Below are 20,039 nucleotides of genomic sequence, written 5' to 3'. Positions count from 1 at the left end.
TTTTATTTATTACGAAAAATTATTCGTAATTTGCCTTTATTTGTGTGATTGCTCCTATTAGAGTTATCTTGAATCGTTTCGGTTATTGCACTTCACATACAAGCATACTCTTGTACAGGGTATGGCCATTTGCTGAAATTGTTCAGCTTTATATTCAAAATAACTTTTCAATTTGAGTTAACTCAAGACGTTCTGATGAAAATATCGAAGCTGTACGAGCCAGTATTGAGGAGACTTCATCATAATTCATAAAGATTTGAAGATGTTTCCATATAAAATTCAAATGGCACAACTAAACCCTGATTATCCGCGACGCCTTAATTTTTTCCCCGGGCGATTGAGAAAAATGGTGATGTTTGACTGGCCACCGAGATCACCAGATTTGACGCCAAGAGTGTATTTAGCTGTCAAAGCTAAAGGTGCCCATTTACGCGATCTAATTTTTAAATATTAGCTGAACAAAAAACATTGTTTTCTTTTGTTCGATTTTTTTTAGAAACAAATGCGGTCAACTTTAAATGGCCTACCCTGTATATATGTACATATTGTGAATGAATTGCTTTAACCAATAAAAATTCTTGACTTGTGCCTTGCTAAGATTATGATGAAAACTAATTCAGTGAACTATAAAGGTTTACAATCTTTGAAGGCTTATAAAATGATTATGAAAATCAAACCGTGAGGGGTATATAATGTTGGGAAGATTTTTATGTATCAACAGATTGAAATGTTCCTATTCTTTTTAAGAGTTTTCAACTGAAAAATTCAGTTTTATTATTTATTTAGTTGTCATCGCAGGAGATAAGCCTCTCATTGCAATATTCCATCGTTTTGATGCCACTTTTGATGAATAATACATTTTAGTTAGTATTAGTAGTATGAGGTTGATTACCTCTACACTGTCCCTAAATTTCCTTTCATCCAGCATTCTTTTGAGGACAGAGAAAAAAAATGTTGGTATATTTGTTGTAACTCTGCCAGTTGTTTATTGCGTGGTATAGGGGCGAGGGGATGGAATCAAGTGGATCACCTGGAAGCCACTCAGGGCTTCCATTATCACCTTCAATTGAGCTGCGTGTGGTCCACACTCCAGGTTTTTATATTGTATATGGGGTAATCCATACTAAATCGACCACTTTTGAACCCGACCCATTTAGATTTTGCTGAATTTATCCATTCTTTTCTACCCTTTGAAAAACATTTTTGAGAATTTTTTCAAAAAAGTTATGAATTTTTCAAAAAAATGGCTTTTTTTATTTTCAATAGCCATAAATTTTGTAGAAATTGACTTTTGGAAAAGCAGATCTATCATCAACTCGTACCATGCACTTTGTACAGTGTTTTCATTTTCTCAAATATTCATAAATTATACATTTGTATGTTCAAATCTCCATTTATATCTTTAATGTATCAGTTATAAATCTAATTGTGGCAACATCAAAAATCATTTCGTGTATTATTTTAATTTTTTGTCAGTACCTGTTTTTTTGGGCGCCTTTGTTGTTCATATCATTTGTAGGGAGTTAAAAAAAAAACACTTGAAAGGGTTTCTTAAGCGAAAATATAATTGTTTGCCATCGAGCAAGTGTTTTTGATTGGTAAAAACTATCTGAAGAGGGTCGAGAACGCTTTGAAGACCAACCACGTCCAGGACGGCCATCACCATCAACTGATGATTAGTAAAATAAAGGAGTTGAAAGATCATTTCGGCCTTAGAAAAGTGAAAGCACGAGTGGTTTCAAAATCACTCAATTTTTTCGAAAAGCGGAGTCACGTTAACGTCTGTGAAGCAATGATTTCCGATTACCAGGATGTCAGGAAATTTATTATTACTAGCGCTGAGTCTTGATTTATGCTTTCGACCTGGATAGAGGCGATTAGTCGGCCGAATATCGTTGCAAGGAAAGTCGAAGCTGAAAAAACTACGCCAAAGCGGGTCAAAAATCATGGTTATGTTGACAGTTTTCTTTGATTATCGTGTTGTGGTGTATTTCGAATTCCTTCCGACCAAACTGTCAACTAGGAATACAATATGAGCGCTACGTATCGTTTGCGTGAAGCTATTCGTGATCAGAGGTCGGAATTATGGGCCAACAACTGTTGGTTTTTGCACCACTATAATGCACTGTTTCTTCATGAATTTTTCGCCAAATTTTCAGGCAATATTGTGCCGTAACCACCTTTTTAGCATGATTTAACTCCGTGTAAACTCTGGCTATTCAGCAAACTCGAGTCAATTGGAGGTATTAAACGTGAATTTTTACATCTGTTTCGAGGATTGGAAAAAACGTTAGCACTAGTTTACTGTGGTCCAGAGAGATTACTTTGAGGGAAGGAATTTTAAAGGATAAATTAAGAATTGTGAAATCATGAACAATGTCTTACTAATTTTTGATCATAGTAGTATACCACTATATAAGATAATGCGATAAAATTAGATGATGATGTAGCGTTTAGTATGCTTTATTATTATTACTTAGTATTTGGTTTAAATTGCTTACAAATATTTTAAAACACTATATGTAAAGGCTACTTAAATTATATCCTTGCATGAGCTTTTGCAAAATACTAGACCAAAATGTTTGAAAATCCCCCATCTTCACAAAATGTAAAATAGTTAGAGTTGCATAATCATAAGCCTCGCTAAAAGTTACCCAGACTGCTTGCTGCTAATTTCCGGTGCAATTTTTGCAAATTTATAAAATCGTTTCTCTTTGACTCAACGCACACACTCGCTCAACTCACTACCGTCGATTTACTTTAACCAGAGCCACTTGACTTGAAATGAAAAAAAAAATAAATAAATAAATTGAAGAGGTTTCGTGCTTTTCGGCTATTTCTCTTTGAGGTTTCTATTCTACTTTTTGCTAGCGGATTGTAAGCGGAAGGAAGTACAAGTGGGTTGCCGTAAAAAAATGCACAAAATAAGAGAACGAAGTAAGCACGTTGAAAAACGAAACCTGATTATAGTTACTAACACATAACTTTGCACTCGTGTGGGCGCACTTAGATAACTTAAAGTCCATTGCCGGCTAGACAGAGTGAACTGTGAAAGAAATTTGCCGTCAAAGATTACACAAGCTAAAAAAGTGAAAAAAGCTGTATGTGGCATGTGTGTATGAATGTGGCTGAGGTAAGGACCTATCTTCAATATCTAAGCACCAAATGTCAACTTCATTTACAGTTACTATACAAGTATATAGAATAAAGTTGTTTCAGTAAATAGGAGCAAGTTTGCTGCGTACTTTTCTACAAATATTTTCACACATACTTTAAGAAATTATAAGACTGTTGTTTTCTTTATTGTGTTTCTTTTTCACTTCACTTGCACATTTTCTTACTTTCTTACAATTTCAATTAGATTATAAGTATTTGTCTTTGGTAGCAGTACACACATCAAACTACCACAGTTGCTATATTTACTACATAAGTATATATGAATATCTTTAAGCGAGTATTTGACTATGAAAAGCAAAGCGCTAGGAGTGTCTCCTCCACAGTTCAACTATTTATCAGCTTTCACGCTTTATTTTGCCTTAATAATATTGCTGGTTTTGTGTGGATTTTGCTTTATTTTTTCGTGTTTTTGTGTATTGGCTTGGGCTCTTTGTTTGGCAACATAAAATTGCTCACATACTGCTATGTGTGCACTTCCTGTTGAAATTGCATTTCGTTGTTTGCGCCACTAACACATATACCAACGTTTCTTACATCAGCATGCATGTGTGTACACAAAGTGATATACAAAAAGCTTTTACTGGCGAATAACCGTTAATACTGCACACAGACGCCAAACGGTTTCCGTATGAGACTTTATTTCTCGTACCCCGTTCTTTCTTTGGGACCGTGTACATTCTTCGTTGTATGGTTTACTGCGTTTTCGCTGCATTAATTCCGTTGTTTATTTTCAATTGTGAGCTCAGTGTCTTATCTGACATTTTCGTTTCTCACGGCTTGTTGCACTAATAGCATTTGCATTCAATTCTCACTTGCAGCTTTTCAGTTTAGTGGTCGTGTAACAAGCGATACCGTGGCGTATACGTAACATTCTGGCAATAGTGGCAGGTGTTGGATTTGTGATTATGCATATGTGGCCAATATTTTGTGAATGTGTATGTAATACAAGCTTAAATAAATTTTTCTGTGTACATATATATACATATATATATATATATATACATATATATATTGTGTTTACCCATATATGTATGTTATTTAACTGGAATATATGTATGACTTATTATGTTATTATTTATTGTGACACAAAAGTACCTGGAAAATGTAATTAAATTCCCCGGGTAGGTACAAAAATGCAAAGTTTATACATATTTACTTATTTTACCTTCAAATTTATAAATGAATTTTTTCAGTGGGAGCTCATATAATCACTTTTAAAAATTCTGCTTAATATTATTATTCATATATCGTATTTCCCGATTCTTTGATACTATTTATATGCCATATTTGACAATTTCTTTGTCGCTAGTAGGAAATTTCAATTAATTGGCTTGTCCACATAAATGGTTAAAATTTTGTGTCATTTAGTTCCCCAAGAATCATTGCGCATAACGCCTAAGAGGCAAATACAGTCTCCTTTTGATCAATGTTTTAGTTAATAATGGTATTTAAAATCTTATGTTATTCTAGAATTCTATCACTTCTTCATACCAAAATTTTTCAAAAGAAAGAGCGGTCTCAATAAAAATTTCAATAAATAACTGCAGGCTAATGGAGGCTGAATCATGCCACAATATTAATTCATATCCTTAGTATATATTTTCTGTTTTGACTCTAAGGCTTCAGTATACCAGATGTACTCCAATTTGCTTCGAAAAATTGATTTCATTGTTATTATCAGGCAATGTGTAGTTTTTAATATCTAGGAGTGTGAAAGATTAATGCCATGAAAAATAACTGCTCCTTTTGTCTTACCTATAAACTTCCAAAATTGGATCACCATATTCTCAAAGACCGTCGAAGTATTTAGCTTACTACAAATTTTTTTAGGTGGTTAGATCAGAGTCAGCCTTTTCGCTGGGTTTCCTGGAGGAGAATGTATCGAATTACTTATATCTTAGTCTGGCAAAGGCCGGACAATATACAAGTATAATATTAGAAAGTGATTAGTTGATTTCATCTCTCCTTCCTCCATATACTTTTGGCAAAGAGCGTCTGACAAAATATTTAACCCATCGCTTGTGAACCTATTGCACAATATCCAATCAGAATACCTATGATTGCAGCCAGATTGACTTTGCTAAAAGCCTAAAAGCCCGAGTCACCTGTAAGACATACTCCGAACTATTTTCTTACGGGTCACTCAGGGCCAGAAGCACCTTTGCAGTCACATAAGTTCTGGTTGTTCAGGGTCCAGAAGGTATTTTTCGAACTGATTGAAGGTTAGCTCCTCCATAGGTTCAGCGCTGAAAAACATGAGGACGACTCGCTTCCATTTGTATTAAATTATTGCTAGGGGCTATCATAAGAAGCTCATTGTTTTGCACTTTCCAGCGATTCTGCTGGGACCGGGCACCCAAGTAAGTCTAATGCGGAAAACGTTTGATGCTATTACTAATGAGGTCATGCTAGTATAGCCGTTCAGCTATCGTTGTAAGTGCGTTTATTACTACCTATAAAATATTTTTTGACTTTTTCGTACCTTTAATAATGTACTTAGTATGTAGTTACACATATATTTAGTCTGAAATCAGCTTTATACATAGATATATCGGTTTATCCCCAAAATTTGAGTCAGCTCATGAGTCTTTTGTATCCAATTACATTGACTAACTGCATTTGGCAACGAACGCAAAGTAGATATTACTATCATTAGCTACGAACAACTGAGTTTACGGAGGAGTGCCATAATCTGCATACATATGTATGTATATAATAAAATTGTGTACAGCAAATGCAAAGTGGTGCAATTGAAATATATGTACGCAGCCTAACTCGAAACATTAACCTCAAACAGTGTATTTGAATATAACCACGCCTGCACGTGTCGAGGCATAAATAAAATGCATATATTATATATAAGGTGTTCCTTAAAGAAGTAGTTCATAGTGAATGTATTGGTACTCAGTATACTTGAAACAAAAACCGGCTTATCTTCAAAAAACATTTTTTTTTTTAACACAAAAAATTAAATATTTTATTAAATTTTTTTATTATTCCAAAGATGCATATTTTACAAAGATTTTATAAAAATTTCAAAGGATATATTCAAAACCCGGCCATTACGGTGTCATTTCCGGCAGGCCCTCGGAAAAAAGATGCCTTATCAGATCATTCGTAATAAAAAAAAAAGTATTTCGTGTTTTAGACTAGGTACTCCGAAGAAGATAATGAGAAAATAGTACGTATTGCAGAAATTTTTACAAAAAAAATTGAAATTTTGTTAAAAGCTTCGTTTTAATTCTAGTAAATGAAGAAGAAAAAACTCCTTCGTTCAAGACCCTATAAATCTCCAAGCCCTGTGTAAAATTACATCGAGATCGGCTTAGTTTGACAACCGATTGAACCGATGAAAGCACAGTTTCGATAAAATGCGTTTAAAGTTTTAAGTGGCTATATAGCTAACCTCGAGGTAGCGACTTTTCAAAGCCTGTTTCTCCAAGACTAATATTCTAGAGATGTTATAGAATTAAATAAGACAATAAAAGAGAAATCGATATTTTGAACCCATGAAACCCATGTAACCTTTGCAAATTGCCAATCAATGACTAAAGCCGTATTAATGTTTAGAAATCGCTCTAGTTTTTCCAAAATTTAATTCTGTGCGACGAATCAACAGTACAAACAGATTTCTGAAAAGGTTGTATAAATGCCATAAAACCTTTATCCTTAAAAGCACAAAATATTACTCATCTAATTTGTTTTCCTGTATATCGAATATTGCTTGAAATAAAACTTGTATAGCCCTAAAAACACACCCTTAAACTATATATATATATTTCCTTGTATGCATACATTTAGGAGCAACGCCTACTCAGATTCATGCAAGCATAGTATACAAGTAGATGCTTCATACATGAACGATTTTGAGAGGATAAAAGCATTCACCAAATCCTTGCACATTCAAGCGTACGCACACATATATCAACGCACATATACGGACGCACATAATTGCATGGCTATTCGCGTTTTAACTTAATAAAGCGTATGCGTATAAGTACGTGGATGCGTGTACGTTGTAAAAGCCAGTTTATATAACAGGCTTTTTTGCCACTAAAGTGCTGAAGTGAGTGAATTTAAATATAATTAACGGTGTTATTTTTTAATTTTTATCGTTAAAATCTACAAGAGCAAAGTACAAGCGAAAGTTAATCGTTTTCGTAGTAAAATAGTTGCATAAATTAGTATTACACGCAAATTTTAAAGCCGATAAAAGTGAAGCTGCTTATATTTGAGGGTAGAAGAAGTATGTTTTATGACAATGTAATATTTAAATTAATAATTTGTTGATTAAATATATAGCATTAAATTTTTTTATTGACTTTTTTGAAATGATTTCTCTGCGAACGTTTTTTGAAGCTTATTTTAAGGGGTTACATGGGTTTGCGGGTTTTAAACAAAATTATTTTTTATTGTCTTATTAAATACTACAACACTTTTAGAATATTATCCAAAATTTTCAGGTTGATCCGAGTAATAATTTCGGAGATACAGCTTTGAGAACTTGTACACTCGAGGCTAGCTAGGTTAAGTGCGTCGTCTTTAAACGCGTTTTTTTTTTCGAAACTATGTTTTTGAAGTCGGTTGGCAAAAGTTTTTCGAGAACTCGTCTGATCTTCATGAAATTTTACACAGATCTTTGAGAAACAAATCTTTAAAGACTTCAACGAAGGATTTTTTTTCGATTAAAAATATTTAAAAAAAAAATGTCGCGAAATTTTCAATAAAATTTTAATTTTTTTTTGTAAAAATGACTGCCAAAAATCCAATTTTCATTTATTTTCCTTTCGTTCTAGTTCTAAGTTAAGACTTTAACTAAAACATGTATTTTTTCACTTTAGATGATCCTATAAGGAGTTAACCGGCCAATGCATCTTTTTTCGAAGGGTCACCGGAAATGGCGTCGTAATGGCCGAGTTTAGAATAATTTTTTTCCAAAAATGTCAGGAATTTTTCGTTAATGATGTTTGTAATGTTAGGAATAATAGATTTTTTTTTTTTAAATATTAAATTTATATGAGAAAAAAATTGTTGAAAGAAGGTGGTTTTCACACGAGGTCTATGTAACACCTTAAGAGTTATTAATTTATTACAATTTTGAAATGGTAAAAGTACCATTATAATGTCTATGCGTAAAAGTCACTATGAAATATAATGAGCCTGCAATCCATAGTTTGAAAGTAAGCGAGTAGATGGGTAGATAGATCAACCATCGATCCACAAAAAATATTACCCGTAAAATACCTTTCAAAAAAAGTTTAATTTTGTATATTATGAACCATTATTTTCATAGTATTTGCGTATTTTTATGATATATTTACTAGAACCACTTTGTACGTGTTGAACAGAATAAGGATCATTAATTGCATACGGCTTGTTAGCGAAACTTTAGCATTGAATATATAGAGGTGGGTGTATTTACAACCAGTAGCTCACGCAATTACGCCTAGTTAAATTAGAGTCAATTGAAAAATCTATACTGTTTATATATAAATTGTGACGCAATCAAATACGCAATAACGAAGTTCAAAGCGAAAATTAAATTTTCACGCTTTCACACTTCACCATAAATATGCGTCACACAGCTGACGACGTTTACGCTGCCACAAAGCAGGCAACAGGCCACCAGCATGGCATAGCAGCTTTTGCAAATTGTCAAGGATAAATACGATTATAGCTGTTCGAAATTTGTACTGCAACACAAGCGTGGCAATAAAGAAAACGCAACGCAACAACGCAAACTGGCTCATGCCATACAAGCATATGTATGTGTGTTTATATTTAAGTGATGTAGGCGCGTGCAACTTCAAATGACGTAATCGTGGCATCGCAAAAAACACTAGCATGCGTGTTTACTTCGGCTTTATATATTCATTTATTTTAGAGTTTAAATTGTTAAAATATTTCTAAGAATCAAATTATAATAAAATATGCATAAATTGCAATCTAGAAAATCTATCTTAATTTTCTAAAAATATAATAAAAAGTATAAATGAACAAGTAAGGAAGGGCTAAGTTCGGGTGTAACCGGACATTTTATACTCTTGCAACATGCAAACAAAAAATACCCTGAAATTCCTTCAGGTGCTGGTAAAATTTTATATTAAGGATCGAGCCGATTTTTTCTATTTTTGCCAGTACGACATACTATTAACGTGCCACATACTAAAGAAATGTTCCCTGCGTTTTATGAAGTACCTCACCTACAATCACTAATCGTATGGAATAAAGACAGGCAGATGTTTGAAAATGTTGATAGATTAGTTATATAGAGGCTAGGTCAAGTTTTCGCCATTTATCTATTTTATGCATAAAGTTCCACTCTTATGAGAAAAACACGCTCTCTCATCTTCATTAGATAACTCACATATTTTCCAATATATGCGGTATAACGTCACACGGAAGTTCGAAAATCTTTATATTAGTTATATGGGGTCTCATGGAAGTATTTACCTGATGTAACCCATTTTTGACACGCCGATATATTATACCATTTTGAGGAAAAATTTCTCTCTGAGTTTCAATTATATTTCCTATACATTGACCGATATTTTCGTCAAATATGGATACTGGGTCCATATATTCGATACCCAGGGTGTCAAACAATTTTTGTTCGATTTGGACAATTTTTGGTAAGAAGATGGTATATTCTAAAGACATTATTCATGCAAAGTTTTATCCCGTTTTATTAATTGCTTCTTGATTTAAAATTGTGTTATATGGGAAGTAGGCGATTCACCTATTTTTACACATTTATTTATTTTACAAAGAAATGTTACGTACCTAATTTGGTTGAAAGCAAGCGGCGAGGTGAGTTGTTACCTAAAAGTGGGCGGCGCCACGCCCATCGTCCAATTCTGACCCCGACTCCATGAAAGGTGTGTCTTCCTATCTCGGGAGTAAAATTTAATGGCTCTACCATATTTAGCTATTGATTTTTCGCGCTTCAAGTAGTTTTTAACTGTACCGTTCTATGGGAAGTTTGCGAAGTTATTATCCGATTTCATCCATTTTCACATTATTGTAAATAATCTTATACTCGTAAGAGTTGTTTTCAGCGAATTTAGCTATTGATGTAAAAAATGAACCCCGGCGCACAGACAGACAGACAGTCAACCTGATTTCAACTCTTCTCGTCATTCTGATCGTTTATACATATATGTATATAACCCTATATTTATCTCGATTAGTTTTGTGTGATAAAAACTATTATACTCTGTAGCAACATGTTGTAAGGGTATAAAAATTCCATTTATTATATGAGCAATTCATGCAATCCGACATATTCAAATTCAGAAACCATTTTCCAATAAATCGAAAAGCTATGTTTTGGTGGTCAACATATTTGCGATCTAAATTGATATATGTACCAATTGTAGCGATATCTAAACTCTCGATGTGACTCATCCATATCGATTTGTCTTTTGATTAAAAATAGGTCCCTGTCTTTACTTTGCCTTTCTTTGTCTTTAAACCTTTTCCAGTTAACGCCTTTGTGAAGTCTTAGTCTTGATGAAACAGCGAATATTTGATTGTTTTTCCTTTTTTTAAGATGACCGACCGATATAATTTATCTTATGCACAGCCCCAATTAGAACATGATCACTTTTCTAACCGATTTTCCGACAACTGAATTCGGTACAAATGACTTTGAAGTTAAGGTATTACAACAAAAAATTTGGATACAAGTCTAATAGTATTCAAACTTTCTGTCTTGTGTGTGAATCATTTAATGCTGTAATATTTGACGAATTGCTCCAGATACGAGTATATTGGTACTAAATCAATTGTTTAAAAGAATATTCTTGAGATTTTTGTGCAACGGTTTATGATGTGTTAATTTGACCTGACTCAAAAATGAAGTCGTAAGATTATAATCAATAAATAAGCGATTTGTAAAGAAAGATGTTGATCTCAAATACCTTAGCAAAGAATATATGTCTATTTATTTATTTCATTTGCGTTAAAAATGCTATTTTTTAAACTCAGAAGTTCAACACAGCGTAATTATTTACGTTATGAGTGTGTAATGCTATGTGTACGAGTATAAGCACATAATATAAACAATCATACAAATCCTTTCCAAGAACATAAATAAATATGAAATGCGCACAAAGAATTCACTCATATTTATAACTGCCTATACATATTTTTGCAATTTAATATAGAATAACAAACGTCTTTTAACACTTGAGTGGCGATTGACCCCGAACGTGCTGGGAATACGATTTCAAGGAGGATGATTTTCTGTCAAAGCGTGCACATGTGCTGAGACTATAAATCGCTGTATGTTGTGATGTGTATATTAAAATACATGCACAAGTATAGAAAAAGAGAAAGGAGCACTCATATATTAAGTTATAAATAAATATAGAGCTACTAATAAATATATGTAAAAATTGTTTGCATATTAAATTAAAGATTATTTTATGAAATACTCTAATCCCGAAATATTTTCAAATGATTGCACTGACACAAATATTATAAACTATTTAAATTCATGGTGACGAAAACAAGAGAAAGTGATAGACTGCTGATAAAAGTATTTATTTGCTATAATTCGCACGCGTTATAATGCAAAAAATTGTTCTTGGAAAAGTGCCTTCAAATTATAAAGACGATATATAATATAAAAACCTCCACTTCTTTTATAATTCCAACAACCACAACGAATAATAAATCAAATATTTGAGCAATTTATAGTAAGTCAATATAAACAGCTACATAGCTGAACAAATATTGATATTACCACACACTTTATGCTACTACCACTACTACTAATATATTATCATCTGTGCTATCATCTGTATATTAGAGCGTCCCTTATATCTCACGTTGATTTTTTTGAAAACTCTGAAGTTTCAATGTTTGCTCTAAAAAAAGATCCAATGTAAATAAGATTTTATTTTAAATGTAAGCCTTGCGCAAATCATTTTACCTTTAACATATATTTAACAAGCTATGTTTTGATATTTTGTTATCATTTTTTTTTTTCAAGGCAAATAAACTCATACCTTAGAAAAATTCATATTCAAATACAAATTTTTTTAATAACTTTCTGAAAAATATTTCTTTTAGCTATATGTAGCTAAATTTATGCATCGTATGTACTGTATTCATACAGTACACCACGACGTATGAGCAACATGGAATATATAAATCACTTGCAACTGCGTATAAGCTATCGAGCAGAGAATTTTATTAGAATAACACTTTTTGAAAGTTGAAGGTTTACTTTATTTAAGCAAAATGTTGAAAAATTCCATGTTATAAACCTTCTTCTGATTTAAGCAAGGCTTATATTGATATTAGAGAGCTTGTTCATATTGAATACTAGTTTCTATGGTAAAAAATCAAACCTCAGAGGATGATTGCGAAAAAAATATCTTTCTAACTAACGAACACTCTAATATATATGTACATTTTTGACTTTGTATGCAAGGTTCATTGCTCCAACGCCTACACAGTTTGAATATCGTCAAAGCAAATTAACACATAAAAGATTTTTCCGATTGCTTAGCCACCAGTTCAATTGACCATGCGCTGAATTTAATTACACATTTAGATACAAACAAATATTCCATGAATATGCGTTCGAGACTTCGTCAAACTTTATTTTTTTTGTTAGTACATAGAAGCAAATTGATTGCATCCCCTAGATAATTTTACTTTCATACTTATTTAAACAACTTTTGCACCGGCATTGAGTTAGCTTCGATTGAACTGTTGAACTGATTGTTATAGAGTAGCCATCTTAAAGCCATAGAGAATTTAATGCCTTTAAATTAGGCAAAATAATAAAAGTGTTGGATTGTGAATTCAGAAATCAAAATGCAGAATAGCCATGCCAAAGGACACTGATGGCAAATAGAAAATATATAAAAATTATATAAAATACATAAAAATATTATATACATATATATTCGGCGATTTGTAAAGATATCTTGTCAAATAAAAAAAAAATTATTTTTTTGTTTAGTTTGTATGGCAGATATATGTTATGGTGGTCCAAAATCGGCGGTTATGACAACGAGAAGCTTCTTGGCAAGAAAAAAGACTTATATTCATTTTAGATCGTTAGCTCAAAAACTGAACATTTTTATATATATTTATTTTAAAGGGTATCCTCCGGGTGTTAAAAATATGGGGGTAAACTTATCTTGTCAAGGTAAACAAAATTTTTAGTTTTTCAATGATAATCAATACACATAAATACAAAACACCTGTCAGATTCAAGTCACTACTTTAATTTCTGTCTTGAATTGGCTTGGTTGATATTTTCATCAATAATATTAAAGCACTTAATATTTAATAATAATCCGACATTTAGTATTTATGTCTCGGTATACCGTTTGAACATCGGTATATTTGTTTGAACATTGGTGTTAACGCTGTCACTTAACCTTAAAACAGTCAGATGTCAACAACAGTCATTCTATGCTGGCACTTTACTTGTTGAACGATGTACATACGTATATACACATATATATACATATAAACAAGCGTGTACATGCCACATGTCTGTACGTTCTAAATATCTTCACCGATGGTATTCAATTTCCACATGCATCTTGCTTGACAGACATTCTAAAGGAGAAAAATTACTGCCAATCGAAAGGTTATGGAGCGAGTGAATAAGAAGATGCAATTTATAAGTCAATCAACTGGAAAATGTCGGTGGCAAAACAAATAAAAAAAATATAAAAAAGTTTATGAAATACGTCCAGATATGCAGTGCTTTTAAATTTATGGAGAGAAGAATACAATTCCAGTAGAGTTTGATACTTTATGTCTTACAAATACTAAAAGAGTTCTACGCCGTATTGAACTCATTGATATGTTTTAGTGCTCATAAAAAGTAAAGTGAAATTACCAGAATTTGTTATTAGCTAGTTTTTTTTTCAATATATTTGCCTTGCTTCAGAATTTATAATATTATATATGTATAATAATAATTTTTTTTTTAATGTTAAAAACGCGCAAATTTCGAAATTGTTGTCAATAAATCTTAACTCTTGAAAGATTAATTTCCGCCATTTTCGCAAGTCTTTTACACTGCATTCTCCTTCGCCATGTTATAAAGTGAAACGCAAATTGTTTTGCCATTTTAGCCTTTGTGCATGAAAACTTCGCCGCGGGCGATAATTAGTCGTTGAGATTGTGAGGTTAAAACATTGCAGCATCTGCTGCCGACATTGCTGTGGTAAACGCATTACTGCCACATGGTTAAGAGTTAAAAAGTTCGGTTCTAATTTAGGCACTTTCACTTTGCATAAATTTGCCGCAATACATGGCGTATGAGTAACGTGCAAGTGCTTATAATTCATACGAAAAACATTGGAAGTCAAAATTCTGCTTAATCATAATAAATACAGAATAAAAGTGTGTAGCGAAATATTCAAATAATTCAGCAAATAAAAAGTTCAGTAGTGATTTTGTTTATAAACTCGTACTCGCTATCTTTAACCTTTGTTGAAGGCGTGTAAAGACGAACTCGGATAGCATTGAAAGAAAGGGAAAAATAAATCAATGAAAACGGACAGCTTAAAGTAGTACATTACATTTCATGGAGGGTCAGCTTAAAGCTCCTGCATAGGCTTTTCAAAAAACGTTAATGTAATTGTTAAGTGCGCAATTTTGTGAGTTTTGAAAACTATCGGTCAAGTAACCGGTTAGTTACCCAATGCCGCTACCAGAGATTTCTTTTAAAGTTTCAATAAGTTTTTTAAGGTCCAATTGACAATTCTAACCGAAAGTCTTGCGTACGTTTGATCGTTCAACCCTTTCTCACACAAAAGCTTTGTGAGTTGCATGGTGTGTAGTGTGATTTTCTGGGTAGTAAAAGTGACAACCTGGTTATTGTAGGTATTTTTAATTCTATTTACATTTTTTTATAAATTTATTTTTTCATATTGGATATCTGTTGAAGAATTCAGAGTAGACCCACCAGATGTTATACATGAAATTGAATGATTAATTTTTGCAAGACAAGAGTAGAATTGCAAGTTTTGGATTGTTAAACGATTTAGTTAATTTGGTAAGGAAAATAGAAAAATAGCCAGCAAATCATGTGCAATCTATACATCTATATCTATAAGTAACGAATTTACTGACGTTTTTCTACCCTAATCTTTAATAATAATGCATTGGTTCCGAAAAGCTTTCACTATTTGAAACTTCTTACACAGTGTGTTAGTTTAGGTTAAACTGGTGGTTTTGGAAAGGACTAGTTTTGGTCCTTTGCGATAGCAGATGGAAATTAGTTTCTAGGCTCAAGAGTAGTAGTCATCCTTTAGGATGACTTACTATCGATACCTCCTCCAGTGTATCATACCGTGGGGACCCCAGGTGCTTACAACAAAGTCTTCTTACACAGTAAATATGTATGCCATTTTACACAGAAAATATGCCAAAAAAATTAAATTTAGAGACGAAATTATATTTATATTATAATTATTTTAGTTTTAGAGAAACAAAAAGCCATCTAAATTATCTTCAATGACAGCAAATGCTCAACATGTAAGCAAAATAAAGTATTCGAAAGTCACTAGAGCGAAATCCGTTTAACTAAACTAAATACAATGACACTTATCACACACAATGACTTTACATAATCAACTCGTTATTATTATTGCTGCCATTTAAATCTGACAAAAAGCCATGTGGGCACGCAAAGTGTTTAAAATAATAGAAAAGAACAATTATCATGAAATTAGATTTTATTGCAACACGCAACTTTTGACGAAGCTAACCAAGCATTATCTAATAAAATATAACCAAATTCGTAGCATACTTTTTAGAGCGAGGCACATGTATTTAGTAGTATGCATACATATAGTATATAGGCATATGTGTGCGTTACATGTAATTGTCGTTAACAAGCAAACAACACTTATAATTATTCATAAACTTTTCACAAAATGTTGTCAAATGCTTTTAAATAAATAGTTTACTTCAATTTATGAATCTTGGCTGCAAGCATGTGATTCTAAGTTGCAGAGGTAATAAGTATGTAACGTATGTGTGTAGTATGCTGATATTTATGTGAACTTACAACGCTTGGCACTCATAAATTTGCAAAACTGTCAACCACAAAAAGTGAAATGCAAACAAATTGCATCATAAAATCTGTAGCACACAGTGAGTAAGATAAAATGGCGTGAGAATACGATTACCAAGCAGCAATCTGAAAATGACAGTGAAGTGTACGGTTCTATCATAAAAGAAAAGGCATTCATACTATATGTGTATGTACGTGTATATCTATGTACAATGCGCCCTTTAACACCTCGTTAACTACTTCGTGGGGGATTGAAATGCTTGGTAATGTGTTACTTATAAGATTTTGTGTAAACTGATAGTTATTGCCATTGGTTATATGACTCAAATAGTTTGTAAAAACTTCTCCTTCTTTAAAAGCAATTGATTACATGAATATTTAGTCTTATATTTATGGCAAGTGTATGTACTAGAAAAACTTGGGAGTTTTTAAAATTTATTTTTGAACGATAGTAGCCAATGTGTTTATTGTTATTAAAAATCGAAAAAAGATTTACAAGTTTAAACACGTGGATTCATTCGAAATGCTGCGCGCTTTTTGAGATGAAAGACGGGCTATGTACTCCACAATATCTAAGCACGTTATAATAAAATTATTTCAGAAATAAATATTTTGAAAATTCTTGATTTTTATGAATAGTAAAAACCTTATTTTCTCTAACATAAAGATGATTGAATAAAAGAGCAATAAATTTAAACTGACTTCAAAACCTTGACAACATTTTGATCCACTGTTCAACCATAACGACCTATGTAACAAACATTAATATGTTAAGAGGTTCCACTTAAAAATATTCAGACAATAAAGCGTTCATAAAGGTACATTATAATTAAAAATATAAGAAATTTTCAAAAATTTTTAAATTATTACCACGAAGAAAGAAGTAGTAGTCAGCAGAAGGAACGGTGACGAAATATCATGTCTTACGTCAAATGACGGTCGAGAGATCGTTGAAGATATGCCTCGTTCTGTACGACTTTCGAGCTCTTCAACTTTTGGAAATATTAAGAAAGTGAAGGATATGGTGCTTGAATATTATCAGGCAAGTGTTAGAGAGTGGACAAGAGAGCTCGACATCTTTCGGGAGTCCGTACGAATGATTTTGGTGAATATTTTGGGTATGAAACGCATTCTGGCACGACTCGTCCCCATAAAACTGAATTTTTTCAAAAAGAGTACCGTGAATAGGTCTCTTTGGACATACTGGTTTGTGCAAATTCCGATCCCACATTCATGGAGAGCATTATAACTGTCGACGAGACATGGACTTTTAAGTTTGTCATGCAAACAAGTCAACAATGATCGGAATGGAGGAAAAAACGAGTTGAAATCAAAAAGGCCGCTCAAAAATAAGGAGATGTTCATTGTTGCTCTCAATATTCGTGGTTTGCCGCTCCGTAGAACCCATTTTCAGTCGATCGATGAGATAAAACAAAATTCACTGAAGAAGCTAAAGGTGCTAATGAAAAGTGTTTCGTGGACTGAAAAATTCGTTGATGGAGATTAGTTTGAAGGCGACAAAGTAAATACTGATGAATAATTAAATATTTTGTGTGTTTATTTACAATTTCCGGGTGTTCTTTAGGCACAATATATTTATTATAAGAACTGCATAAATTTGCGAACATTTTTGTTTTAGTTATCCCTCGTTAGCAGTGAACTTGTAAATTGTATTTTAATTCTAAAACAAATTTAAGGATTCGTCTGATTTTCTTTTAGTTTATTTCACATGTATACCAAGTATATTAGTAGAAAAATGTTGTTCCTTATTTTATTTAGCATATTTAGACATATAACAGACTCTTTTTCCACTAATCGGTTTTGCATTTTCTTCGTAAACATATTTATTCGTTTACGAAGCATTACAAAGCTTCAATGACAATTTTTTTCTCCTGCAAGTTCTATTGACTCTCATTACAAATCTGTGAAATGTGAACGAATATTCATAAAACACTTAAATGCTGTCTTTCACTATATTGCATTAAATTCGAAAGGTAGTTTTGTATACTCACCAGAATGGCTTGCCTCGCGTATGAGATCGTGTATGATTTCGTCTCGCACATTTATGCCAAGATTTTTCAGCATAAATTGCAGCTCATTTGCTGTGACACGCCCATCACGATTTCTGTCTAAGAGATCGAATGCAGTTCGCAAATCTGCAAAAAAAGAGTGATAAAATTTTTATTGAAATAATATAACGAAAGAGTTTATAAAAATAAGTAAATAAATGATACAATAATATCTAAAAAATATCTGGAGCGAACTCTATAAAATGTGAGGACCAACTAACTTAAAATGTATATTTTCGGTCTTAAGAAATTCCTAATATGGAAAACTGATCTTTTTGGTCCCAAGCAAGAAAAAAGTTGTCAGACTGAATACCAAAACAAAAGTCCGAGAGATGTATTTTTGCTTTTTGATAATTATTTACAAAAGGTAATTTAGATTTAAGTGTATTTTATAAAAATTTATTTTATAAAAAAATATCTCAATAAATGAAAAGCATTTACGCTTGCAATCACTAGTATACTATAGCATAATAGTAATTAAAATAAATCAAAATTAGAAGCATCCTTACTTATTACTAAATTTGTCTACAATCTCCATATATCGCATTTCTGTACCATTTGAAACGATTAAATCTTTCAATTTGAACCGTCAATCCTACTTCGAAAATAAAAGTATTAGCCAACTCACATTTAAAGAACCGAGAAGTCCAAAGGTCGTAGTTAATGTTGAAAACCAAATATAGAAGCTCTTTGGATATGGTTTAAAGATACATTTTTTAACTAAAATTGGGGCTTTCCATTTAATAACTAGTTATATGGCATTTATTTGAAACGATTAGCTACTAAAATATAATTTATTCACGTTCCAGTGATGAACAATAATTATAGCTAGAATATTTCATAAACCTTCATCATAATGTTTTCAATATACTATTTTAAAGTTTGTTATTCTTAGTAAGCAATTAAGATATGTATTTAAGTACATACTATATATGCATTTCCACAGCAATTATGTCATACTATAATATGAAATAACCATTTTGCTAGGAAATTACACTATAAAATATAACACTTAAGAAAATATATGAAGCATTAAAGAGACTTCGACAAAAGCAGTTGTTTTTATTATTCAAGCCATGTACACGTGCGTTGCTGCGAAAGTTTGTGAGATAAAACTCAACAGAGCGTATACGTAACATCTGAATTGTGCAAAAGAAATGTGGCTAGTTGGAATTCATTCTTTGCATGCATGCATACACTCATAGAATATCTGTATGCATACCTTCATATTTCCCAAAAAAATATGAAAATAATTCCACAAAACTATGGTATCACACACACACACATGCGTACATGCAATTAATTTGTGCCGGTGAAAGTGCGAAGTGTTGAAAATGCTCGCAAAGCTTCTTTCTATAACTTGTTGTTGGTTGTGTGTAGTTACGCATACCCATAACTATACAGTCTGCATTGTAAGCTTTTGCTTATAATTTATACATTTTACCGTTAACTATTTACCAGCTGGCATTTCGAGTCAAATTTGGGCAATGTAGTTCATGCAGCAAGCATTTGAGTGAGTTCATTGCACACATTCAAGTCATTAGCATGAGCATTGTTTGATTGTAGTCTCACGCGAATGTTTTGGGCAATTTTGCTTTAGCCATGTTAATTGCATGCAAATTATGTCGTTTTGTATATTTATTTATGCTAAACTTTGTTTTTATATGCCAGTCGCGCCGGCATTTCCACTTCTAATACATCATTTTCCTTTATTTTATTATTTCGGCATTTCT

At 32.3% G+C, this 20,039-nt stretch overlaps 1 protein-coding gene across 9 annotated transcripts in view; it reads right to left on the bottom strand.

Moving 5' to 3' along the window:
- Nucleotides 1–20,039, bottom strand: part of LOC105225287 (calcium-binding protein E63-1) — a 141,213-nt gene that overhangs the window by 21,675 nt on the left and 99,499 nt on the right. For all 9 annotated transcript variants that reach the window (XM_049458944.1, XM_049458943.1, XM_049458952.1 and 6 more), the window contains one exon: nucleotides 18,250–18,393. In XM_049458944.1, coding sequence (XP_049314901.1) covers nucleotides 18,250–18,393 — 144 coding nt within the window. The remainder of the gene's footprint in view (nucleotides 1–18,249; nucleotides 18,394–20,039) is intronic.

This window comes from Bactrocera dorsalis, chromosome 5 (assembly GCF_023373825.1).
Source record: "Bactrocera dorsalis isolate Fly_Bdor chromosome 5, ASM2337382v1, whole genome shotgun sequence".
Classification (NCBI taxonomy): domain Eukaryota; kingdom Metazoa; phylum Arthropoda; class Insecta; order Diptera; family Tephritidae; genus Bactrocera; species Bactrocera dorsalis.
This window is presented reverse-complemented; position numbering and strand designations above follow the sequence as displayed.